At 55.6% G+C, this 26,292-nt stretch overlaps 3 protein-coding genes across 3 annotated transcripts; 1 reads left to right on the plus strand and 2 right to left on the minus strand.

Annotated features, from left to right (window-relative positions):
- The first annotated feature begins 3,882 nt into the window (after positions 1–3,882).
- LOC128980353 (3-beta-hydroxysteroid-Delta(8),Delta(7)-isomerase-like) lies at positions 3,883–13,723 on the plus strand. The gene is made up of 6 exons (XM_054398822.1): positions 3,883–4,183; positions 4,776–4,812; positions 5,319–5,449; positions 5,948–6,152; positions 7,051–7,204; positions 13,652–13,723. The coding sequence occupies exons 1-6, from the start codon at positions 3,883–3,885 to the stop codon at positions 13,721–13,723; spliced, it is 900 nt and encodes a 299-aa protein (XP_054254797.1).
- A 162-nt stretch (positions 13,724–13,885) lies between these two features.
- Positions 13,886–20,378, minus strand: LOC128980354 (gastrula zinc finger protein XlCGF26.1-like). Its single transcript, XM_054398823.1, has 4 exons — positions 20,195–20,378; positions 18,692–20,065; positions 16,318–16,402; positions 13,886–14,021 (listed from the first exon to the last, which is right to left on the minus strand). The coding sequence occupies exons 1-4, from the start codon at positions 20,376–20,378 to the stop codon at positions 13,886–13,888; spliced, it is 1,779 nt and encodes a 592-aa protein (XP_054254798.1).
- A 3,672-nt stretch (positions 20,379–24,050) lies between these two features.
- On the minus strand, positions 24,051–25,703 carry LOC128980355 (uncharacterized). The gene is made up of 3 exons (XM_054398824.1): positions 25,281–25,703; positions 24,993–25,187; positions 24,051–24,374 (listed from the first exon to the last, which is right to left on the minus strand). The coding sequence occupies exons 1-3, from the start codon at positions 25,701–25,703 to the stop codon at positions 24,051–24,053; spliced, it is 942 nt and encodes a 313-aa protein (XP_054254799.1).
- Positions 25,704–26,292: the final 589 nt, after the last annotated feature.

The raw sequence follows: 26,292 nt of genomic DNA on the forward strand, positions 1-26,292 counted from the left end.
ACCCCCAACACTTTTGGGGAGGGGGCCACTGTTGACCTGGGGGGGTCCTCATGGAGCCCTCAGGAAGCCAGGTGAGGGGTTGAGGGGGGGCTAGGGGGGAAGGGGAGGGGTCTTGGGTGGTATTTATGGGGCTGGGGGAGGTCCTTGGTGGGTATTTAGGGGGCTGGGGGAAGTCCTGGAGGATATTTAGGAGTCTGGGGGGGGGTCCTGGATGATATTCAGGGTCTAGAGGGGAGATTTAGTGGTCTGGGGGGGGTGGTTCTGGGGGGTATCTAGGGGTATGGGGGGAGTCTTGGGGAGTATTTAGGGGTCTGAGGGGGGTCCTGAGTGGGTATTTAGGGGCCTGGGGGGAGGTCCTTGGGGGGTATTTAGGAGTCTAGGGGGGTCCTAGGGGATTATTTAGGGGCCTAGGGTTCTGGGGGGTATTTAGGGGTCTGAGGAGGGAGGGGGTGGGGGGAGAGGTCCTGTTGCCCCCTCCCCACCATTTTGTCCCTCCCACCCCCAGGCTGGTGCTGCTCTACCGAGAGGTCTTTGGGGGCACTCTGAACATCACGTGAGTAAGGTGGGGGAGGGGGGGGAAGCTTTTGGGGGGACCCCCCCTCAATAAAACCACCTGAGGGGGGGGGAGTGGGGTGGTCTTGAGAAGGTCCTGACCCCCCCACCCTCTCCTCCCCCCTCTTCCCCCTCCTCAATTCCAGGCTGGTGCTCCGCCAGGATTGGTTCCCGGTCTCAGGGCGCCCCTGGGCTTGGTTGGCTGAAGTTGGGGTGTCCTTGGAAGGGGGGGGGCAACAGACAGGTGACCCCCCCGGGGTGTTTTTGGGGCGGGGGGGGGCGGTGCCCACCCCCCTCAGTTGGCACTGTGGGGAAGTGGAAGCCCCAGGCCCTTATTTGTTACCTCTGGAAGCTCCAAACCCTGCTCGGAACTGGAGGCTGATGATGAAAGAGCTGCAGGTGAGGGGGAGAGGGGGAGGGGAGGGCAGGAAAGGTTGGGGGGGGAGAGGAAAAATGGGGGGGGGGGGATGAAAAATTTGGGGGAGGGGGGCACAGGAGAAATTGGGGAGGGGAGGGGGCAGGAAAAACTGGGGGGGAGGGGCAGGAGAAATGGGGGGAGGGGAAGGAAAAATTGGGGGGGAGAGGGGGACAGGGAGAATTTGAGGGGTGTAGAGAATTGGGGAGGGGGAGAGGGGGCAGGAAAAATTGGGGGGGAGGTGAAATATTGAGGGGGGGCACAAAAATGGGAGGGGGTGTGAAATGTTGAGGGGGGGCCCTAAAGTAAAGGGGGAGGTCTAATACTGGGGGGGGGCAATTTCCCCCCTCCCCCACTTAATTTTTCTCTCCCCTCAAATTTTTCTCTCCCTCTCTGCCCCCAATTTTCCTCCCTCCCTCCCCCCATAATTTTTTTCCCTCCCCCTCCCCCCAACTTCCCTCTCTCCCTTCCCCAATTTTCCTGTCCTCCTCCCCCAACTTCCCTCTCTTCCTCCCAATTTCTCTTTCCCTCCCCAACTTCCCTCTCCCCCTCCCCCCAACTTCCCTCTCCCCCTCCCCCCAAACATTTCTCCCTCCCCCCAAAACATTTCTCCCTCCCCAATTTTCCTCTCTCCCTTCCCCCTCCAATTTTTTTTCCCTCTCCCCCTGCCCTTAATTTTTCTTCCCCCTCCCCCTCTCCCCCTCTCCCTCTCTCTCTCTCCCACTCCCCCAGGTCCAAGCCTTCAACCTCTCAGCTTTCTCCTTCGGGGGGGCCTCTGACTGTGCCTCCTTCTTCACCCCAGGGGTGTGGATGGGGCTGCTCTCGGGGGGGCTGCTGCTGGGGGGGTTCCTCTACGGGGGGGGGCTCCTGCTGCAGCTCCGCACCATGGATCGCTTCGACGACCCCCGGGGGCCCCCCCTGCCTGTGCCCCTCACTGAGTGACACCCCCCCCCAAATTAATAACCCCTTCTCCCTCCCCCTGGAATTAATAATCCCCTCCCCCAACAATACCCCAATTATGGGTGACCCCCCCCCAAATTAAACCAAATCCCGCCCCCCACTGCAGTGCCCCAGAGGCCACACCCCCTCCCCAAATTAAATCCCATCCCTCCAGGCCCCCCCAGCCCCCCCCAATTAACCCAATCCCCCTTCCCCCTGGGACCACTCCCCCCAAATTAAACCAAATTCCCCCCCCACCCAGTGCCCCAAATAGAGGACATGCCCCCTCCCCAGATTAAATTCCCCCTCCCCCTCAACCCAAATTCCCCCCATGGACCCCCCCTCCCGCAATTAACCCAAATCCCCCCATGACCCCCCCCACTTAAGCCACCCCCCCCCCCTCCTCGGGACCAGTCCCCCAAATGAAACCAAATCCCTCACCCCTCTGTGACCCCTTCCCCAAATTCCTTCCCCCCACTATGGGCGACCCCCACCCTGAATTAACCTTTCCCTTCCCAACCTTGCAACCCCCACCCCCTGCTCTGTGACCACTTCCCCCCCTCGACTCAAAATAGGGGTACCCCACCCTCTTCACCCCCCCCTATTTATTGCTTCGTGTTCGTTGCTGGTCAATAAAGACCCCCGGGGTGCCCCCTAATTATTGCTTGGAGGGGGTCCTATAGGGTCGGGGGGGGGGTGGTCTGTGGGTTCTGGGGGGCGGGCTCTATATGCTCTGGGAGGGGCTCTAGAGGGGGGCTGTAGGGTCTGGGGGAGCCTCTGTAGGGTCCGGGGCGGTCCCAGAGGGTCGTTTGGGGCGTGGGGAGCGGCTCTAGGACCTAGCGGAGCCTCCGCACCGCCCGCGCAGGGGGCGGGGCCGATGCAAAAGAGCTGCCGTCAGGCCACAGTCTTCAACACTTAAGCCGCGCCCGCTGGCCTCACGTCTCCCCAGCAGTCGCCTCAGCCAATCAGGGACGGGGGACGCGGGCAAGGCTCGCCGCTATTGGTCAGAGGGCAGACGCTGCGCTCCTATTGGCTGGCAGGGAGGCGGGGCCGCATCGGACGGGGCTGTGGCGGGAGGAGCCGAAAGGCAGCGGGAGCGGCCGAGGGGTGCCGGAGGGAACCGAACGGTACCGGGAGAGGCCGAGAGGTGCCGGAGGGAACCGAACGATACCGGGAGAGGCCGAGGGGTGCCGGAGGGAACCGAACGGTACCGAGAGAGGGTGAGAGGTGCCGGAGGTGCAGCACCGGAGGGGCCTGAATGATACCGGAGGATTTTTGAGTGTTTTCGAGGAGCTGTGGTCGGTACCAGTCGGGAGCCTGGGCGGTAGCGATCCGAGCAGTAACGGAGAGACCTGAACAGTACCGGGGAGGATCTCCCGAGCTTTACCGGTGGGGGGGGCTTGGGGCTGTACCGGAGAAGGACGAACGGTACCGAGGTGCTTCGAGCAGTACCGGAGGGCTCTAAGAGCTGCTGGGGGTTCGGGTGGTACCGGAGACTTCTGAACGGTTCCAAAGAGGCCTGAACAGTACCGGAGCTTTATTGGGGTACCGGAGAGCTCCGATCGGTTCCGAAGAGACCCGAACGCTACCGGGGGGTTTTGGAGCTTTTTCTGGGGGTACCGGAGAGCTCCGATCGGTTCCGAAGAGACCCGAACAGTACCGGGGAAGGTTTGGAGGTTTATTGGGGTACCGGAGAGCTCCGACCGGTTCCGAAGGGACCCGAACGCTACCGGGAGCGGTTTAGAGCTTTTACTTCGGGGTAACGGAGAGGACCAAACGCTACCGGAGCTTTGCTGGGCGTCCCGGAGACGCCCGAACGCTTCCGAAGGGACCCGAACGGCACCGGAGCTTTACTGCGCTACCTGCGACGCCCTGGCGGTAGCGGAGGGACAGCAGAGCCCTAATGGGAAGCCTCTCCCCCGCTCCTCCTGCTGACGTCACGCCCCTTCCCGCTCCCATAGGCCGGCGGCGTTACCATGGCGACCCAGCCTCACCCTTATTGGCCGCGCTCCTTGGTGCTGCCGGGCTACGTCCCGCCCTCCCTCCCGGGCTGGCAGTGCGCAGGCGCCGTGGCGGCGGCGGCAGCGGCGCTGCTGGCTGCGGGCTGGGCGCTGGGCGGGGGAGGGTCCTCCGGCGGCGCTTGCGGCCGGGGCCTGGCTCACCGCCTGGCCCTGTGCTGGTTCCTGCTCTGCGCCGGCATCCACGGGGTGCTGGAGGGGTGGTTCAGCCTCCGCCACCGCAGCCTGCCCGCCGCCACCGGGCTGCTGGCCGACGTCTGTGAGTCGGGGGGAGAGGAGAAGGGGAGGGGGCTGGCGGGGGGGGCGGTCCTGAGGGATGGGGGGTGGGATGGGTTAGTGGGGGGCTGGGGGGAGTTAATTTGGGTCTGGGGGGGTGCTGAGGGTGTTAATGGGGGGCTGGGGGGAGTTAATTTGGGTCTGGGGGTGTCCTGAGAGTGTTAATGGGTGACTGGGATGGGTTAGTGGGGGGCTGGGGGGGTCCTGAGGGGGTTGGTGGGGAGCTGGGGGGGGTCCTGAAGGGGTTAATGGGGGCTGGGATGGGTTAGTGGGCGGCTGAGGGGAGTTAATTTGGGTCTGGGGGGGGGTCCTGAGGAGGTTAGTGGGGGGCTGGGGGGGTCCTGAGGGGGTTAGTGGGGGGCTGGTGGGAGTTAATTTGGGTCTGGGGGTTAATGGGGGCTGGGATGGGTTTGAATTGGGTCTGGGGGGAAGTGGGGGATGGGCCTGGGCCTCCTGCTGGAGCTTTTGGGGAGGGGCATGGTGGAGGGGGGGAAGGGGATAGTAGAGGGGGAGGGGAGGGGGTCGCCAACACCCCCAGACCCAAATTGATTCTCCCTCTGTCCCCTCCCCTCTAGGGAAGGAATATGCCAAAGCTGACAGCCGGTACCTGACGTGAGTGGGGGTGTGAGGGGGGGCTTCAAATGGGTCTGGGGGCTTCAGGAGGGTCTGGGGGAGTTGGTTTGGGTCTGGGGGCTTCCTGAGAGTCTGGGGGGGTTGATTTGGTTCTGGGGGCTTCAAAGGGGGCTGTGGGGGTTGATTTGGGTCTGGGGGCTTCATAGGGATCTGTGGGGTTTGATTTGGGTCTGGGGGCTTCATGGGGGCCTGTGGGGGTTGATTTGAGTCTGGGGGGGTTGATTTGGGTCTGGGGGCTTCATGTGGGTCTGGGGGGGTTAATTTGGATCTGGGGGCTTCCTGAGGGCCTGTGGGGGTTGATTGGGGTCTGGGAGGATTGATTTGGGTCTTTGGGCTTCATCTGGGCCTGGGGGGGTTGATTTGGGTCTGGGGGGGATTGATTTGGGCCTGTGGGGGGTTGGTTTGGGCCTGGGGGGGATTGATTTGGGCCTGGGGGGGTTGGTTTGGGTCTGGGGGGGATTGATTTGGGTCTGGGGTCTCCCCAGGAGTGACCCTTTCACGGTGGCCATGGAGTCAGTGACCGCCTGGGGCTGGGGTCCCCTCAGCTTCCTCACCTTCCTCTGCCTGAGGAGGGGGCATCCAGCCCGCCACGTCCTCCAGCTCCTGGTGTCCCTAGGTGAGACCCCAGACCCAATTCATACCTCCCCTACAGCCTCCCCCCCCCCAGACCCAATTCAACCCCAACTGACAGACCCCAGACCCATTTTGTGCTCCTGAGAGCCTCCCTGAGCCTCCCTGCAGCTGCTGGTGGCCCTCGGTGAGACCTCAGACCCAATGGTCCAATTCAGCTACCCCCTGAGAGCCCCCAGACCCAATTCATTCCACCCTGAGACCACCCCCAGACCCAGTTCACCCTCCCCAGAGAGCCCCCAGACCCAATTCCCTCCCCCTGAACCCCTTCATTTCTCCCCCTCCCCCCATTCCATAGTGATCTTGGGACCCCAGTCCCCAATTTCCCCCCAGACCCCCCCTGAGACCTCCTCTGAACCCCCCCTGAGACCCCCCCAAAGCTCTCAGGACCCCAGGCCCTTTTCAAACCCTTCCTGAACCTCTTTTAAATCTCTTCCCCTCTCCCCCACCCCAATTTTTTTTGCCCCCCCCCCCCCCTTTGCAGGTCAGCTCTATGGGGACATCCTCTACTATGCCACAGAGGGGCTGGGGGGGTGGTCCCACAGCGACCCCCACCCCTTTTATTTCTGGGGGTACTTTGTGGGGCTCAATGGGGTCTGGGTCCTGGTCCCCAGCATCCTCCTGGTGGATGCCTGCTGCAAGCTGGTCAGGGCCCAGCAGGCCTTGGATAGGCCTAAACACAAGGGGCAGTGAGTTGGGGACCCCCCCCCCCCCGAGGATTTGAGACCCCCCCCAGGGCTTAGGACCCCCCTAAAAGGGGTCTGGGATCACCCTGGGGGCTGTGGGACACTCACCCAGGGGGTTGCAAGGGCTCAGCGTTGGGGCTGGGATCTCTACTGCGGGGGGGTTCAGGTGGTGGGGAGGGGGGCTTGGGACCCCCACCTGAGGATTTGAGACCCTCCTCCCCCCCCCAGGGCTTAGGACCCCCCCCAAAGGGGTCTGGGATCCCCCTCAGGGCCGTGGGACCCCCACCCAGAGGTGAATCCCAACGCCAGGGCTGGGTCCTTGCCCCCTCCAAGGAGGTCTGGGGGGGGGGGCCTGGACTGTGGGGGAGGGGAGGGTCCTAGACTGGGGGGGAGTTACCGGTGGCTCTGAGCCCCCCTCCCAGGCACTGGAACCCCCTCTTCAGGGCCTCATTTTTGGGGTTCCTCCTGCTTCAATACTATCAATAAAGAGCTGGAGCTGGGGGTGTGACCTCATCGCAGGGCAATTTGGGGGAGTCTGGGGGAGGGGGGGCAATTTTGGGGGTCCCGGGGGGGGCAGTTTTGGGATTCTGGGAGCCGATTTTGGGGCTCTTGGGGGGAATTAGGGGTCCGGGGGTAGGGGGGGAGGGGGGGGGCAATTTTGGGGTCCTTTGGGCAATTGTGGGGTCCTAGGGGGCATGGGGGGCAGTTTTGGGGTCCTGAAGAGCAATGTGGGGCTCCTGAGGGGAATTTGGGGTCCGGGGGGGGGAGGGGGGGGCGCGTTGGGGGTTCCTGGGGGGTTGCTTGAGGTCCCAGGAGGGCCCTTTGGGTGTCCTTGGGGCAGTTGTGGGGTCCCGGGGGAGGCAGTTTAGGGGTCGGGGGGGGCAATTTTGGGCTCCTGGAGGGACCGGATTGGACCAGACGTGGTCCTGCGGCGCCACCTGGCGGCCGAAGGAGGTGAAGCAGCCAGCGAGCATAGAAGGAACAAGTTGCCCCAGGCAGCTGCTGCCCAGGAGGGTCTCATGGTGCAGGGGTTTGCAGATGGCAACGTGGCGATTGTAGGCCAGGATGGTGAGGAGATAAAACTCTGCTGACATCAAGAAGAACACAAAAACCATCTCAGCAGTTGCAAGCAGCTGCTGCACTTGTCCCAGAGGGGGAAAAGGATCCTGGGGCAGGAATTGGCAGGGCTCATTGATAAGGCTTTAATCTAGATTGGAAGGGGGAAGGGATTAATAGTGTCCTGCTGGCCGAGTGGGGCAGCTCACCAGAGGCAGAGGGATGGTGCTAATGAGGGCTCTCAACTTGCTGCCCTGAGGCAAGCCAGGACACTCTGGAAATCAAGGGGAATTGCACAAGAGGGTGCCAGGGCCAGCTCAGCTGAAGTGCCTCTGGGCAAATGCATGCAGCTTGGGGAACAAACAGGATGAATTAAGAGCACTGTGCTGCTGGGATGCCATGCCAGAGTGGCTATTCCTGACACTTGGTGGGATGATTCCCATGACTGGAATGTAGGGATAGATGGGTACAAGCTCTTTTGGAAGGATAGGCAGGGAAGGAGAGGAGGAGGTGTTGCCCTCTATGTCAGTGAGCAGCTGGAATCAGTGGAGCTCCACCTGGGGAAGGATGAAGAGCTGGTTGAGAGTGTATGGGTTAAAATGAAAGGCAAGAGAGGGGAAGGAGATGTTACTGTAGGGGTCTGCTACAGGCCACCTGACCAGCAGAGCCAAGCAGATGAGGCCCTCCACAGGCAAACAGAAGTGGCTTCCAGGTCACAAGCCCTGGCCTCATGGGGCATTTCAACCACCCTGACATCTGCTGGAGGGACAACACAGCAAGGCACCAGCAATCCAGGACGTTCCTGCATTGCAGAGATGACAACTTTCTCCTCCAAATGGTAGAGGAACCACCAAGAAAAGGTGCTATGCTGGACCTTGTTCTCACCAACAGGGAAGGGCTGGTAACCAATGTGAGGCTCAGAGACAGCCTTGGCTGCCATGAAGTGACCATGAAGCAGTTGAATTTAAGATCCTCAGGGCAACCAGAAGGACATATTCTAAGCTTACGACCCTAGACTTCAGGCGTGCAGACTTTGATGGCTTCAGGGATCTGCTGGCCAAAGTGTCGTGGGACAAAGCCCTAGAGGGAAGAGGGGCCCAGGACAGCTGGTCAGTATTCAAGGACCACCTCCTCTGTGTTCAGGAGCAATGTATACCAAGAAAGAGAAAAGCAGGGAAGAATGCTAGGAGGCCTGCCTGGATGAGCAAGGAGCTGCTGGACACACTATCACTTAAAAGGAAGCTCTACAAGGAGTGGAGGAAAGGACAGCTGGAATGGGGGCAGGTAAGGAAGCTGCCTGAGCAGCAAGAGACCTGCTTAGGAAAGCCAAAGCACAGCTTGAATTGAATCTAGCCAGGGAGGTCAAAGGGAACACTAAGAATTTCTACAGGTATATTAATGGTCAAAAGAAGCCTAGGGAAGGTGTGGGCCCCTCAGAAAGGAAACAGGTGAAATGGTCACAAGGGACCTGGAAAAGGCTGAGGTTCTCAATGACTTCTTTACCTCAGTCTTCACTGCAAGGGCCTCCAGCCACACTCCTGGAATAGTCATGGAAGCGAATGGCAGGGACTGGGAGGAAGAACTGCCCATCATAAATGAAGGTCAGGTTGGTGATCACCTGAAGAACCTGAAAGTGTTCAAGTCCCTGGGACCCGAGGGGATACAGCCACAGGTACTGAGAGAACTGGCAGAGGAGGTTGCCAAACCCCTCTCTATTATATTCCAAAAGTCCTGGCAGGCTGGGGAAGTCCCCACTGACTGGAAAAGGGGAAACATTACTCCCATTTTCAAAAAGGGTAAGGAGGAAGAACCAGGGAACTCCAGGCCAGGCAGTCTCACCTCTGGGGTCATGTTGCGGTCGAGGGGAGGCTTATCTATTAATTACCCTCACAGCAATAATTAATGAACCGATACAGCAAGAGGTATTAATAAAAACAGTAACCCTCTATTGTGAAATATGCCAAAACTCGTTAAAGGATCGTTTGTGCAGTTGGAAGGTATATTTGCAGAGGGAGTTATGCAATCTCAGTCAGGGCAATGCAGACTACTCTGTGCAAATTAGGAGGCAACAACTCGGAAAGAGAAGGTCCCCGAGAGCAATTAGTGCTCAGTCACAGTGGGGAGGAGACTTGATAAGAACCACTAAACCCAAAGGGCAGTGAATGAGTTACTCAAAGCTATTCTCACCCATATAAGGGATGCTGCTGCTGCTGCTGCATTGGCTTTAGGGATGCTGCTGCTGCTGCTGCATTGGCTTTAGGGCACTCTTGTGGGCACAGCTTGGCGGATTGCTGGCAAGAAAGGTTTACCACACGGTCCCAGGCTGGTTCGGCTGCAGCAGATGGCAGGCAGTTAACGACGCTCCTGGCGACCAGCACTTCCTGGTTCCTGTGTGGGGAAACTGAGGCATGGCACGAGTCTGGTGGCAATGGAAGCAGGTTTGGCCACTCTGGCTGTCTAGGCACTGACTTCTCTGCCTTGCACATGTATGGCTTGTGGCTTTATCCCAGGTTCTGGACCAGACACTTGAGGCAGGGCAGGGCTTGGAGCAAGGCTTCAGCAAGCATGAGCAAGGCAAGGCTGGCTACCTAGCCACTTGTATAGATACAAAATGCCAGAGGTCACTTGGTCCAATGGGGCACTGAAGCTAATGTGTAGCTGCCCAATGGAAAGCGTTCTGCCAGGCTATGACTGTAAAAGGCAGAAGCAAGGACCTTGTATCTGAGGGAGCTTACGTGCTCTGACCCCAGATAGGCATCTTGTTTACCAGACAGGAAAGGGTCCTGACCCCTTTGTTCCCTTTCCCATGTTGCCCTGTTTTCCTGCAAGAAGGAGGGGAAAGAAAGGGACCTGTCTAGACATCTTAAGGCCTGTCTGGATTTGTACTGGGTCATGTGTCATGGCCTTACCACTACAGGTCTGGCCCAGAGAGTGGTGGTGAATGGTGCCACATCCAGCTGGCAGCCTGTCACTAGTGGTGTCCCCCAGGGATCAGTGCTGGACCCCATCCTGTTCAATATCTTTACTGATGATCTGGATGAGGGGGTTGAGTCCATCATCAGTAAGTTTGCAGATGACACCAAGTTAGGAGCAGGTGTCGATCTGTTGGAGAGTAGGAGGGCCCTGCAGAGGGACCTTGGCAGGCTGGATGGGTGGGCAGAGGCCAATGGGATGAGATTGAACAAGGCTAAGTGCAGGGTTCTACACTTTGGCCGCAACAACCCCAAGCAGCGCTACAGGCTGGGGACAGAGTGGCTGAAGAGAAGCCAGACAGAAAGGGACCTGGGGGTGCTGGTTGATAGTAGGCTGAACATGAGCCAGCAGTGTGCCCAGGTGGCCAGGGGAGCCAATGGCATCCTGGCCTGGATCAGGAATAGTGTGGCCAGCAGGACAAGGGAGGTTATTCTTCCCCTATACTCAGCACTGGTCAGGCCACACCTTGAGTATTGTGTCCAGTTCTGGGCTCCTCAATTTAAGAGAGATGTTGAGGTACTGGAACGTGTCCAGAGAAGGGCAATGAAGCTGGTGAGGGGTCTGGAACACAAACCCTGTGAGGAGAGGCTGAGGGAGCTGGGGATGTTTAGCCTGGAGAAGAGGAGGCTCAGGGGAGACCTCATTGCTGTCTACAACTACCTGAGGGGAGGTTGTAGACAGGTGGGGGTTGGTCTCTTCTGCTTCTCTACCAGCAGCAGAACAAGAGGACACGATCTCAAGTTGTGCCAGGGGAGGTCTAGGCTGGGTGTTAGGAGGAAGTTCTTCACAGAGAGAGATTTGCCATTGGGATGTGCTGGAGGTGGTGGAGTTGCCGTCCCCAGAGATGTTCAAGAAAAGCCTGGATGAGGTACTCAGTGCCATGGTCTGGTTGATTGGAGAGGGCTGGGTGATAGGTTGGACTGGATGATCTTGGAGATCTCTTCCAACCTGGTTGATTCTATGATTCTGTGCCTGGTAAGGCCATGGAGCAGATCCTCCTGGAGGCACTACTGAGACAGAAGACTAGTGAAGAGGTGATTGGATATCCTGCCTGACAGCCCTGGTGGCCTTCTATGAAAATGTCACAACATTAATGGATGAGGGGCGAGGAACTGGACCTGGACCTGAGCAAAGCCTTCAACACTGTCCTGCACCACATCCTGGTCTCCAAGCTGGTGAAACATGGCTTTGATGGGTGGACCATGAGATGGATAAAGAACTGGCTTGATGGCCACACCCCAAGAGTGGCTGTCAATGTCTCCATGTCCCAATGGAGGCCAGTGACAAGTGGAGTCCCTCAGGGATCAGTCCTGGGACCAGTCTTGTTTAACATCTTTGTCTGTGATGTGGACACTGGCATTGAGGGCACCCTCAGCAAGTTTGCTGATGGCACCAAGCTGTGTGGTGTGGCTGACACACTGGAGGGAAGGGATCCATCCAGAGGGACCTGGACAGGCTGCAGAGCGGGCCCAAGCCAACCTCATGAAGTTCAACAAGACCAAATGCAAGGTCCGGCATCTGGGTCAGGGCAATCCCAGGCACCAATATAGGTTGAGCAGCCTTGAGGAGAGGGACTTGGGGGTTCTGGTGAGAAGCTCAACATGAACCAGCAGCGTGCACTTGCAGGGTTCTGGTGAGAAGCTCAACATGAACCAGCAGCGTGCACTTGCAGCCCAGAACAGCAACCAGATCCTGGGCTGCATCAGGAGAAGTGTAGCCAGCAGGGCGAGGGAGGTGACTCTCCCACTCTACTCAGCTCTGGTGAGATCCCACCTGGAGTACTGCATCCAGTTCTGGAGCCCCTATTACAAGAGGGATATGGACATGCTGGAACGTGTCTAGAGAATGGCCATGAGGATGATCAGAGGGCTGGAGCACCTCTCCTATGAGGACAGACTGAGAGAGTTGGTGCTGTTCAGTCTGGAGAAGGGAAGGCTCCAAGATGACCTTATTGTGGCCTTCCAGTATCTGAAGGGGGCTACAAAAAAGCTGGGGAGGGACTATCAGGTAGTGACAGGACTAGGGGGAATGGAATAAAGCTGGAAGTGGGGAGATTCAGGCTGGATGTGAGGAAGAAGTTCTTCCCCATGAGAGTGGTGAGAGCCTGGAATGGGTTGTCCAGGGAGGTGGTTGAGGCTCCATCCCTGGAGGTGTTTAAGGCCAGGCTGGATGAGGCTCTGGGCAGCCTGCTGTAGTGTGAGGTGTCCCTGCCCATGGCAGGGGGATTGGAACTGGGGCACTGAAACTAGATGATCCTTGTGGTCCCTTCCAATCGTGACTGATTCTACGATCCTGTGTAGGAAATGGCCCTGGGGTTCCACAGGGAATCGGCCATGGCTTTGGGGACAGTGGTGGAGATGGCACTGAGGTCGAGGAGGGAGAGGTTGAGGAGGTGGAGGCACATGGGTGTGTGGAGGTGGTGGTCAGAGGCTATGGTGGTGCTGATGAGGCAATTGCCCAGCAGAGCAGCCAGGTAGATGGCCAGGAAGAGCCAGAAGAGCAGGAGCTGCATCTGCTGTGTGCCTGTGAATGGCAGGAGGAGGAACTGGGTGATGGAGCTGCTGCTGGACATTTGTCCTCTCTGGGCATGGAGGACTGTTGAAAGAGGAGAACACATTACACCCACAACATTCCAGCTCTTTATTCCATTGCATTTACCGCCACAGTCATTTATCAGACTGGGAACTGTCTCTAGATGATACCCAATAGAGTCCAGGCTGCAGTCATTCTTTATCCCAGCTGTCTCCCAGGGCAGGCTGTCTCTCAGGGCAGGTCAGCACTGGTTGTATTCAAGTAGGGCAGGGGATATAGAGGAAATCAGGGAACAGTCCTTTTCTCAGCAGGTGAGATGATCCAGGGTTCCTCAGGTGACTCAGGGTTCATGCTGAGGTGCTGCAGGTTCATCCTGGATCTTCCCAACCCCACATTGCAATCTGGAAAAGAAACTTTCAACAACTTAGAACTATTCTACATGAATTTATATTGCACACTCTGAACTGAAACTCTCTCAGCCAGAGTGAAATTCCTTTGTGGGATTTCACCATTTTCTTACATCACCCTGTTGTAGGGGGATTATTAGGGATGGAGGATGATCGATATTAATTATGAATTATGAATTGTGAAAATTATTATTTATTATTATAATTATTGATATTCAATTAATCACCTTATATATATGTATTGATTCGAATGCACGGTTGTAAAAATACTAAACCAGTTTAGTATATACAATGTTACCCAATTATAATATTTACAGAATCGATTTCTAATTAAGGGAACAGAAGGTGCAGTTCTGATGCTTGTCCACTAGATGGAGACTCGACAAGATGCTTGGCAGCTTGCAGCTGTGTATAAAGATATTTATAATGTTATCATGAGGCAAGTCAAGGTGGGAATATCACGCGGCCACGCTTTGAATAGAATGTTTCTGAATGTTGCACACATGAGATGATACATTCTCTCTGTCTTTGTAGCAAGGCAAGTTGCTGCGTTATGCTGGCTGCTCGCTGCTTGTCTGCCCGGGGCTGGTCCCATCCGGGCAGTGACTTTCTTTCTCCTCCTGCCTCCGCGGGTGGGGGCAAGGCTTTCTTTCTCCTCCTGTGGCCACGGGGAGGGACTTTCCAGTGATTGGTGGTTTCTCTTAGCAGGGTTGGAGTGGCTCCCTGAATAGAGGGTCAGCCTGGCAGGACTGGTCCAGAGGAGTGGTCTCACATGACAGGGCTGGGTCCTTCGGCCCTCATGATGGAGATGACGATTCCCGGTAGGCAGGGTCGGCTGCCTCCGATCCCGGAGATGGGTTTCGGGGGCGGGGTGTGGTGAAGCAGCACTTCCCCCTTGGCTCGGCTTGAGCTGACAATGCCGAATCTCAGTGACTGCTCCCATTAAGGTGACAATGCAGTCTTGGGCTTTGATTTCAAAGGAGGAGATATTTTCTCTCCTTCTTTCTCTTGGGGAAATCCTGGGTGCTTTACCCTGATGACACAGGGCTGTGGAGTGGTGACAGTAGGCAACTCCTTTTCTTCCACAAACGGCAAGGTCAAGCAAGATGCATTTCTGCTTATGGCTGCTTATGATTGCAGCTGTTCTGGACTGCCATGCTCAGCTAGTCCCTCCCCTTCTGGGCTAAAGCTTACCCTCGCGGGTTGTTTTCCTCAGTCCTCTCAACTGGGCTTACGACACCAGCTTCCTGTAGCTCAGCGAAGGGATCTCCTGATTGCTGGTTCCTTGAGCAGCTCAGTGAGCTGGCTTCTTTCTGTATTGCAGAGGCTTCTAGTACGCTTGCATGTGGGAATGAGAAGGCTTAGGGGTTGCGAGCTTCTGTAGCTCAACCAAAGCAAGAGAAAGCAAAAGGAGAGAGCAAAGTAATAAACAAATGGAGTAGTACTTACAGATTTCTCGAGGCTGGATCTGACCAATGGGCACACTTGTCAACAACTTGCTTCAACTTATGGAAAGGGTGAAGCTAGAATTATGCCCTTAGATGGAAAGAGCATAAGCATGCCATGCAATGGGTGCATGCAGTTGTTTACCCCTAAGGGAGACAGGTTGGCACCTGGGCCTTTGTCCTCCTCTCCTGAAAGGAGTGTGGAAAGGGGGGACTTACCAAAACATGCTGGGACAAGTTTGCTGGTATTTGGGGGCATAATTCTGGGCATATAATGCCTGGTTATTCCAGAAATGGGTTTCATTCTCCGACTCAGTCCTCTCCAGGGTACTGTGTCAACACAGGATTTGTCTCTCCAGGCCCAGAATGGTGTTTACAGGCAGTGGCATGGGGCACAGGAGATGTCTCCAACAATCCAGTACTTGCCTCTACCATCATCAACACAATCACTTCTCATGGTGAGTTGGAGGAAGGGTGATGGAATCAATCTGCCAGGCCTCTCCATACTTATGCTTCAGCCATCATCCCCCATACCACAGAGGTTTCATTCCCTTAGCTTGCTTTATGACAGCACATATGTCACAGTCACGGATAACCTGTGCCATAGCCTCCATAGATCGATCCATGGATTGGTCAGGAGCCCATTGGTATGTGGCATCTCTTCCTTGGTGACCAGAAGAGTCCTGGGCCCACTGAGCTAAGAACAGTTCACCTCGGTGATTCCAGTCCATCTCTACTTGGAAGACTAGCAGCTAAAGCTGCTTAATGGTTGTGTGGGTGTTCCTCAATGACTCTGCTTTTAGGTCTGTGTGTGTCTATGTGCCAGACCTGGCAGTTTCTCCAGACAGGTAGCGATATTCTGCCACAGGTCAGCAGCCCAAATAGGTTTCCTTTTCCACTGCCAACTATTCCGTTTCCATTCCTTCAGCCATCTCTATGGCATTGGCTACCATCCATAAATCAGTGTAGAGGTCAGGTACTGGCCTTCTCCCATTCAGCTATATCAAGGGCCAGCTGGATGGCTTTTCCCTCTGCAAATTGCCTTGATTCACCTTCTCCATCCCTTGCTTTGGGAACTATGGTGGCAGGACCAAACAGGCCAAAACCAGACCAAGAACAAGTCCTGGCATATACAGACATGGTCCCCTTCTCCCCCTCCCTCTTGTAGGAGTCTGGGGACACACAGGAAAAGGGCAAAGGAACCCAGGCACCAGTAAATCTGCTAAACAAAGGCTTTTACCCTTTATGGTAAAAGCACATGCACTGGCCATGCTTCTCCTAGACCAGGCCTATGTCTTTGCATTTTATGGTTATGACCTGACAGAATCCTGTTTTATTGCTTAACTGTTTGCTTGCTTCAGCTGACCTATTGGCCCAAATTGAATCTTGGGTAAGTGACAAATACAGGCCAAATCATATTCACCTTGCCTTGCCTTGCCTAAGATCTGGGAGAGAAGCCAAGAGCCTTACCCTCCAAGCCTCACTTGCCTTGCAGTTTCGAGAGTGTTTGTGCCACCATCCCAACAAGTGACTTACAAAGTCATTAAATCTTCCCTGTCCTTAGAGGCAAAATCCTGTCAAATGTGCCTTAAATTCTTTCTAGGCTCAGCTTGCCCTATTGCCTGTGCACCACTGCCATCTGCTGGTTGTGCACCACTGCTATCTGTTGGCTGTGCACCAGCACCATCTGCTGGCTCTTTCTGGGAAGTGCCTGGCAATGTGCCCTCACACTCACTGTCTCCTGTACAAACTCACTCTCTGCCATTGTCATCATCTTTAACCAGGTTTTTACCTTCTCTTCTTCTGCTGACTGGAGCAAGGCAGACTATGTCAGAAATGGCTGCAGCAAAAGCCAACAGTCCCGGAGGAGCACAAGGGGCCAGACCTGCTGCAGGATTGGTGCCAGTTGTGCAAGCTGCAGGTGCAAGCTCACTGCCCATGCAAGCTGCAGTCACAGACGGCTGCTTCACTGCCTTCATTTTTAGAAGTGAGACAGATGCTCTTCACCCCTTCCCAAAGAAGTAAAGAAAACTCTCCACACTGGATTGGAAAGAAGTTTTAATGGAAGTATTAATCATAACTCCATACAACAGTATGAAAGCAGATAAAATACACAAATGAATAGTCCGCCTTGGCCACAGGACCCAAACCCTCTAAGCAGGCCAATGCTTTCCACACTCTCCCTTCAAACCAGGCCAAAAACACAGGCCTCAGATGTGCCCTCCCCCCCCCGCCCCAGCATGGCTCTCTACTCAAGCCCCACACCAAACCCAAGTCACACAGATGAAATTATCTTTCAGCCAGCAAAACATCCCCCATGCTGCAAGCCAAAGCAGAAGTTTCATACCTGGAGAAGAGAGAGCTGACTGGAATGTCTGCTCCTTATACAGGCATATTGCAGGAAAGGGAATGGGATAATGTTGCAACATCCTCTGCCTCCCTCTTGCCACTCTCCCTTGAGGGAGTTCCATCTCTATGGTAGAACATTTAATGCTTAACCTACAACACTATCAGAGGTCGTCCACCTGACTTGCCTCAGGCACACAGGCAGCCTTGACCTCTCCCAAGTCAATATTCCCCAGCTCTGGCAGTGCCACAGTTCATCAGTTCATCCCAAGGTGACTCCAGAACACCAATCAGGTCACAGCACAGTGTCAAGAAAACCAGTAATTCATCCCTGAGCCACTCAGCTCTCTGCCAAACAGCATCCAGAGCAGGAGCTGTCACAGTGACCATCTGCCAGGGGCCTGCCAGCTCCTTTACAGGCAACCAGCCTCAAAACCATTCCATTGGTCTCCATTCAGCAGGGCAGTCGTTGTGATGAGCCTTAGGACAGGAGTTAGTCTTCATTCAGCTGTGGTGTTCCTAGTGGTGTTTCACCTCTGTATTGATTCCTGCATTGGTAGCTGAGATGTTTACAGTACTGAGTTGTAGAACTGAGCTTTCCAGTTCATGACAGGGCTTGATGTTCCCTGTGCTATCCATGGAGGACCTGGAGGTGGTAAAACACAAGCACATCCCTTTCCTACACTGACAAATCTCCTGGCCTTTCCTAGGCTAAAGCTCTCTCTGGGATGTAGCAGAAAATTCCACACCCACCCCTCTTCTTTTTTTCCCTCCAACATAATCCTTATCTTAAAGCACTATTACTAATACAAAGAAAAGACCAAAACCATTCTGCAATATACTTGTTCTAAATTCTTATGTTAACACCAAAATACTATGTTCAAATCAAACCCTTGAATTAACCTCTGAAGAAGAGCAAGAAAAAGTTTATGTTAAACAGAGCTCTTTTGGAATGACAACACACTGAAAAAGTCCTAAATCATCCAAACGAGAAGAGAAGCATCGATCTCTGAACTTACAAACAACTTCTTCTAAGGAAAATTTATCCAAACTTCTTTATTTACAATTTCTCCAACCCTAAAACTTCTTATTTGTTCAGCACCACCAGTACCACTATTTTACTCTGAGCAGTTGCTATCACCTTTATTATTGCCAGGATCACTCCTGGTACTATTGCCATTATCCATTCTTATGATTTAAAAGCATTGGTCCTGTATTATTCCACTCCATCCCATATCATTCCATTCAGGATTACTTTGACCTTATTACAAGTATTCATACCATATTGTATTATAATTCACTACTAACTATTGTATTCTATGATAATTACTGGCTGCTTATTATATATGATTATAATTACTTATTACTTAATATATTTTATTATAATTAACTAACAAATACCTCCAACATTTGGGCATGTCTGAAACAAAACCAAACAATACAGGAGTTTGGTAACTCTGGTTGCTTATTGGCTGAACTGGGCAATGGACAGGGTTTTGTTTACCCCAGGGAGACCCAAAGCATTGGGGAAGAACCAGACAAACCCTGGCAAAGATCAGCCCAGCTCCACTTGTGGCTCTGGCAGTGCCAGCTCATCACTGTAATTATTCTCATCACCACTACATGGTGTTTAGAAGTGCAAGAAGTGTTTGCTCTTGCTGGAGCTCAAAGCCTTGAAGAAATGCAGGTGAGAAAGAGGTGATTTTGAGTCCATCTGCTCACCATTACCCCAACAGACCCGAGGTGGGTCTATTTGTGCCTGCTCCCCAATGTGGGTGATGACCATGGGTACGGCAGTGGTGGTAGAGGCTGGAGCTGAAGGTGAAGTTCTTGCCGCAGTCACTGCAGGTGAAGGGCTTCTCACCAGTGTGGATACGGTGGTGGTGGGTGAGGTTGGAGCTGCAATTGAAGGTCTTGCCACAGTCAGCACAGCTGTACGGCTTTTCACCAGTGTGGATGAATTGGTGCTGGAGGAGTCTGAAGCTCTCGGTGAAACTCTTGCCACAGTGAGCACAGGGGAACAGCTTCTCTCCAGTGTGGATACGGCGGTGGACGGTGAGGGTGGAGCTGTGTTTGAAGCCCTTGCCACAGTCACTGCAGGTGAAGGGCTTGTCACCGGCATGAGCGCGGTGGCGGTGGTTGGTAAGGTCAAAGCTGCAGTTGAAGCTTTTGCTGCAGTCGGCACAGCTGTATGGCTTTTCACCACTGTGGATGAGTTGGTGCCTGATGAATCTCCAGCTCGTGGTGAAGCTCTTGCCACAGTCAGCACAGGGGAACAGCTTCTCTCCCGTGTGGATTCGTTGGTGGATGGTGAGGGTGGAGCCGTTTTTGAAGCTCTTGCCACAGTCGTAACAAGTGAAGGGCTTCTCACTGGTGTGGACACGAAGGTGCATCCTAAGAGAGAACTTGGTAGCAAATCTCTTATTGCAGTCACCACACACGAAGGGTTTCTCTCCAGTGTGGATGCGGCGGTGCCGGGTTAGGAGGAAGCGGTAGGTAACGATCTGGCCACAGTCATTGCAGCTGATGGGCTCTTCACCAGTGTGGGTACGGCGGTGCTGGGCTAGGAGAGAGCTGTAGGTGAAGCTCTGGCCACAGTCACTGCAGCTGAAGGGCTTCTCACCAGTGTGGGTGAGGCGGTGTCTGGTCAGGTTTGAGCTCCTGTTGTAGCTCTTGCCACAGTCAGCACAGTTGTATGGCTTTTCACCGCTGTGGATGAGTTGGTGCCGGAGGAGAAGGAAACTCTGGGTGAAGCTCTTGCCACACTCTGCACAGGGGAACAGCTTCTCTCTGGTGTGGATGTGGTGGTGGTAGGATAAGGTGCAGCTGCTTTTGAACCTCTTGCTACAGTCATTGCAGCTGAAGGGCTTCTCACCAGTGTGGATGCGGCGGTGCCTAGTGAGGTTAGAGCTCTGAGTGAAACCCTGGCCGCAGTCGGCGCAGCTGAACGGCTTTTCACCAGTGTGGATGAGGCAATGCCGAATGAATCCGGAGCTCTCGGTGAAGCTCTTGCCGCACTCCGCACATGGGAACAGCTTCTCTCCGGTGTGGATACGGCGGTGGATGGTGAAGGTGGAACTGTTTTTGAACCTCTTGCCCCAGTCACCACAGAGGAAGGGTTGGGTGCCAGGGTGGGGGCAATGGTGCTTCACTGGCTCTGAGCCAGGTGGGAAGCTCTGCCCACACTCAGGGCACTGATTCAGCTGCTTGGATGGCACAGAGGGGGCTGGCAGTGCTTCATCCTCCTCTTATTCCTTCTCCTTCTTTTCTTCATCATCTGGGTCACCTTCATTTTCATATGTCTCCTCCTCATCATCGTTGTCATCATTGTCCTCATAGTCATCATCCTCCATCTTCTCTTCCTCCTCCTCCTCCTCCTCTTCCTTGGGGCTGCCATATGGCTGCTCCATCTTGTTCTCTGGATGCTTTTTCTCTTCCCAGCTCTTGTCTGGGTACTTCTCTGAGGCCATGCTGGTCGGGGAAGAGATCACTGCTATGCCCTAGAGAAGATGGAATCACCTGAGCCCAGGAGCTCAAACCCTGAGATCCTGCCCTGCTCAGAACAGACCCTGACAGCCAACACCTCCCAACACCCAGTATTTGGCTAGGACAAGCAATGGACAGGGAGCCTCAAAGCCCCAGTTATTGCTATGCTGGTGCAGTCAGACCTCTACTACCTGTCCTGAGATTCTGGTTTCCTGGGCTGGGGGTGCTGAGACTTACACAGCAGTCTCATCCCCCCCTGTTCCCAAGCCTGGCACCATTGGCAGGGTGGTTCCTGGCCCAGGCTGTGCCTTTCAAACTCTCCTGCTTCAGACAAGAGGCAGCAGCACTGACCCTCACAACAGACCCTCACCTACCTGGGGGGGGGCCTAGACTCCTACCACAGCTGACATCGGTCAGAGCTCCCAGTGAGTGAGATGTGGTAGGCAGAAAGCTCTGGAGGAGGTTGGGAGCTGCCACAGGAGTCAGTGGAGGGCTGGGGTCCCACTGTTGTCCCAGTCTGAGTTTTTTACCTGCTGGGCTGTTCCAAGGGGCAGATCTGCAAACTCTGCCTTTGCCCAGCCCAGAAGTGCAGACGTGATGGAGAGAGGACACCGACCCTGCAAGAGAGAAGCAAAAGGCTCAGAGGACTGATGTGCAAGGGATGGCTCAGCACTGCCCATGGCCCTGCACCAGAGCTGGGCCTTGCTGGGGGCACAGCAGATGGACAGGGCTCCTGGAGATGGGAGGGCTTCAGGCCAGACTCATCTCCTTGCCAGCACACAGAAATCTGCAGGGCAGCACCACAAGAAAGCTGCCTCCAGCCAGCCTCTCCCAGGCCTTGGCTGCAGCTTCTTACAGCATCTCTTGCTCTGGACCCAGGTCTCCTTCCTGGCCCTGACCACATGCCCCACCTTGTCCACTCTGTATTCAGTGCTGCCCTGCAGGCATCTCCTGCCATTTCCAGGGCCATTTCTGTGCTGGTCACTGCACAACAGAAGGTCAGAGAAGCCCTGAGGACACAGGGAAAGGGATGTTTATGCTTTCTGCAGCTGCAGAAATGGGGGAAGGGACTTGGTCAGCTTCTTGCAAAACCTGCTCAGCATTCACCATGATGCAGGAGGAGTCTCCTTTTATCTCCTGAAATGCTGCCCAATTCTGGCATTTGTTGTACACATTTGCCACCTGGGCCCTTGATCCTGTCCCATTTGTGGGGGACAAGGCCTTGTGGCATATTAAGGCCAATCCCTACAAGGCCTAATTCCTGCCTCACCATTCCCAGCCCATCCATGTCCCTGGTGGCTCTGCTGTCCCATGGCCCTGTGTGCCACAGCTCCACTGCCACTGCAGCTGGAAGGGTGGAGTGGAGAATGTTGTAGCTGACGAAGCATCTAAAGAACTGGGCTGAAAGCAGGAGAATGGAAGGTCCCTGAGACTAAAGACTGGGATGAGCTGGAGGGCTGAAAGAACAGCAACAAGCCAAGGGGGAAGGGTTACAGATGAGGGGTAGGGAGGGACCCTGTGGCCACCTCATGTAGTAATTGAGGAAGGAGAACAAGAGAGAGACTGAGACCTCAGGTGACTCCTGCCATGGGTTATGGGGTAGGGTATGTGAGTAGGACTGGTGAGTGTCTGCTTGGGCTGTGCTGAATGTCAGAAGGTGTCAGGAGACTGTCCAGACCCAGGCAGGATTTGGGTGTTTGAGCTTCCAGGGTCAGGTGCTGCCACCACTATTGTTGGTAGGAGTCAGGCAGAGCCACACAGCTGCTGAACTAACCCCTCCCAGCCCCCTGCAGACTTGAAACTCCATCTGTCCACCCACTGCTCCTGGATCTGCACTCAGTTTGTGCCCTCTGAGAGGCCCCAGGGCCCCACCAAGGCCCCAGGGCTGATCTACACACCCAGCATGGCCAAACAGAATGAGAGCATGAAGGAAAATCCCTGTTGTGGATTTAAGGCACTGAGATGTCTTAAACCATAGAGTACAGAGCTCCAGAAGGGACTGGAAAGTCCAGAGGTACACCAGAAAGTGTCCTCTGTGTTATTTCATTCCCATAATGCCTGCATCTACTCTTCATAAACAAACAGCACAGGCTCTCCAACCTCCTTTTCCCTTCCTCTCTGCTCCTGGGAACGTGCTCTGTGATCTCTTGTTGCAGAGGAGGTTTGAGGCCTTGGCAATGCTGCCACCTAGGGCCTGGAACAGCCTGGTTCAGCTTGGAGCTGGCTACCAGAATTTGTAACTGCATCACTTGGGTATGGGGAAAGGGGCAGAGAGACATGGTGGAGTGGGGGAACATTTGGGGCCTGGGGTTTTGGCCTCGTTAGGTGGAGGTTTGGTGGAAGCTTTGGCCTATGGAGGTTGTTTGGGTCCTGTGGCCGAGATGCATCATGGATTGTTGTATATTTGATGCTTTGCACTGTAGGATTGCAGCTCTGAACAGCACAGGCATTGAAACTTCCCAGATCTATCCCATCCTCTGTGCAGAGGTTTTCTTAAACTCCTTTGAGAAGGACCAAAGCACCAAAAGCAGTATGGCCAGAGCTGGAGAGTGGAGATCCTGGTGCTTTAGTTCTGTTCTGGTGAGACCTCACCTAGAGTCCTGCCTCCAGCTCTGGAGCCCTCAACACAGGAAGGACGTGGACCTGTTGGAGCAGGTCCAGGAGAGACACAAAAATGATCAGGGCATTGGAGCACCTCTGCTGTGAGGACAGGCTGAGGGAGCTGGGGGTGTTCAGACTGGAGAAGAGAAGGCTCCAGGGTAACCTAATAGTGACCTTCCAGTACCTGAAAGAGGGCTACAAGAAGGATGGAGAGAGACTGTTTGCAAAGCCTGCAGGGTCAGGACCAGGGGCAATGGCTTCAAACTACAGCAGAGCAGATTGAGATTGGATGTGAGGAACAAGTTCTGTACCATGAAGCTGCTGGAACACTGCAACAGGTTCCCAGGGAGGTGGTTGAGATCCCATCCCTGGAGATATTCAAGGTGAGGCTGGACAGGGCCCTGGGCAACCTGATCTAATGGAGGATGTCCCTGCTGACTGCAGAGGGGCTTGGACCTTTGGAGCTCTCTTCCAACCCTAACCAGTCTATGATTCCATGATTCTAAGTGTAGCCTCCAGGGAGAAGAAGAGGAGGAAAAAGGTGAGGCAGAGGAGGACAATGAAGAGGACAAGGAGAAGAAGAAGTATCCTTAAAAATTTTTAAAACTGCCTGAGAAAAAAAAGTCACCAAAATCCCTTCAAAACTCATCAAAAGCTCTGCCAAATTCATTGAAAGCTCTTAAAAGCTCTGAAGAGTTCATTCTGGAGAGAGCTGAGTGAGTTTCTAGGCTTAGTTCTCTCTTTGTCCCTCTTCAAAAGTGCTTAAGAAGGTTTCCAACTGCCCCCAAAATCATCAGCACAGCTCTGGTAGCACAGAATGCCAGGATGGAAGGGACCCCAAGGCTCATGTGATGGTTTTAAAGACTGTCGTCAATTTTTCTTCTCACAAAGTTTGAGCAGAAAAGAGAAAGATGTAAAAAAATCACTCTTGGGTGTAAGAAAGCAAAATAATGATGGTTCTAAACACTTCCATTGGGGAGATAGAAATGTCCAGGAATCACTACTCAAAACAAGGTTGGGCAGTGGGTCAGTCTGGCAGTGGGGTGGTGGAGCTGTCAGGCAGTCGGGCTGTTGGGCAGTGGGGTGGTCGGGCAGTGGGACGGTCCGGCAGTCGGGCAGTGGGGTGGTCTGGCAGTGAGGCGGTCGGGCAGTCTGGTAGTGGGGTGATCGGGCAGTGGGGTGGTCCGGCAGTCGGACAGTCTGGCAGTGGGACAGTCAGGCAGGGGGGCGGTCAGGCAGTGGGGTGGTCTGGCAGTCGGGCAGTGGGGCAGTCTGAAAGTGGGGTGGTTGGGCAGTGGGGCGGTCTGGCAGTCGGGCAGTGGGGTGGTCTGGCAGTCGGGCAGTGGGGCGGTCGGGCAGCGGGGTGGTCGGGCAGTGGACTGTCGGGCAGTGGGGTGGTCGGGCAGTCAGGCAGTGGTTGGGCAGTGGGGAAGTCAGGCAGTGGGGTGGTCAGGCAGTGGGGCGGTCTGGCAGTCAGGCAGTGGGGTGGTCGGGCAGTGGGGCAGTCTGGCAGCGGGGTGGTCGGGCAGTGGACTGTCGGGCAGTGGGGTGGTCGGGCAGTCAGGCAGTGGGGCAGTCAGGCAGTGGGGTGGTTGGGCAGTGGGGTGGTCGGGCAGTGGGGAAGTCGGGCAGTGGGGAAGTCGGGCATCGGGGTGGTCGGGCAGTGGGGAAGTCGGGCAGTGTGGCGGTCGGGCAGCGGGGTGGTCGGGCAGTGGACTGTCGGGCAGTGGGGTGGTCGGGCAGTCAGGCAGTGGGGCAGTCAGGCAGTGGGGTGGTCGGACAGTGGGGCGGTCTGGCAGTCAGGCAGTGGAGTGGTCGGGCAGTGGGGAAGTCGGGCAGTGGGGCGGTCAGGCAGTGGGGCAGTCAGGCAGTGGGGTGGTCGGGCAGTGGGGTGGTCGGGCAGTGGGGTGGTCTGGCAGTGGGGCGGTCAGGCAGTGGGGTGGTCGGGCAGTGGGGTGGTCTGGCAGTGGGGTGGTCAGGCAGTGGGGTAGTCAGGCAGTGGGGCGGTCGGGCAGTGGGGTGATCGGGCAGTTGGGCAGTGGGGCGGTCGGGCAGTGGGGCAGTCGGGCAGTGGGGCGGTCGGGCAGTGGGGCGGTCGGGCAGTGGGACAGTCGGGCAGTGGGGCGGTTTGGCAGTGGGGCAGTCGGGTAGTCGGGCAGTGGGGCGGTCAGGTAGTGGGGCAGTGGGGCAGTCTGGTAGTCAGGCAGTAGGGCAGTTGGGTAGTCCGGTGGTCAGGCAGTGGGGCGGAAAGGCAGTCCGGTGGTCGGGCAGTGGGGTGGACGGGCAGTCTGGTGGTTGGGCAGTGGGGTGGTCGGGCAGTGGGCGGTCAGGCAGTGGGGCAGTGGGGTGGTCGGGCAGTCGGGTGGTCGGGCAGTCCGGTGGTTGGGCAGTGGGGCGGTCGGGCAGTGGGGTGGTCGGGCAGTCGGGCAGTGGGACAGTCGGGCAGTGGGGCAGTCGGGCAGTCCGGTGGTTGGGCAGTGGGGCGGACGGGCAGTCTGGTGGTTGGGCAGAGGGGTGGTCGGGCAGCGGGGTGGTCGGGCAGCGGGGCGGTCAGGCAGTGGGGCAGTCGGGCAGTGGGGCAGTGGGACAGTCGGGCAGTGGGACAGTCGGGCAGTGGGGCGGTCGGGCAGTCCGGTGGTTGGGCAGTGGGGCGGTCGGGCAGCGGGGCGGTCAGGCAGTCCCTTTTCTCTCAGTCTGTCTGCCTGCATCTTGTCTCTTCTGACTGAAGATAGCACACCCCTTCATACTGACGGTGACAAGCTAAGTCTAACAGCCTCTCTGCTTCTTGGCTCTCTGCCTTCTGCCAGGAGGATCTGGGGGCGGGGGGGGGGAAGGATGCACAGCCCCACAAGGAGGGCCAGGGGGCTTGGTTGTGGTTTTTTGATGACTGTACATATTTGTAAGTGTGGTGAGCAGTGTATCTTGGTACATAGTCACTGCACTGCATCATAGATTGTAGTGTTGTCTGTAAACACAGTTTCATTTGCTTCCAGACTGAGCTAGCCTGGGTATTGTTGGTGTGGGAGGGGGATTTCAGCTCTCACACTGTAACAGCTCATCTGCTCCAACCTTGCAGTGACAGTGGAGTTGAGCTGAGCTGGCCCAGCCCCCTGGCAAGCTGAGCCTTCAAACTGTGCAGTGTAGGGGAATCTACCACTGCCCTTGGGAGTTACAAAATGAAGACAGAAAAAAATGCTGTCTTCTAACAAATCATAGTTGATACCATGTAGAAGATTAACCTGCAACAGAACACCTCTGGGACATACAAACTGTGGTTTAGACTCAACCATCACAGCT

This window comes from Indicator indicator, unplaced genomic scaffold, assembly GCF_027791375.1.
Source record: "Indicator indicator isolate 239-I01 unplaced genomic scaffold, UM_Iind_1.1 iindUn_scaffold_128, whole genome shotgun sequence".
NCBI classification, from domain to species: domain Eukaryota; kingdom Metazoa; phylum Chordata; class Aves; order Piciformes; family Indicatoridae; genus Indicator; species Indicator indicator.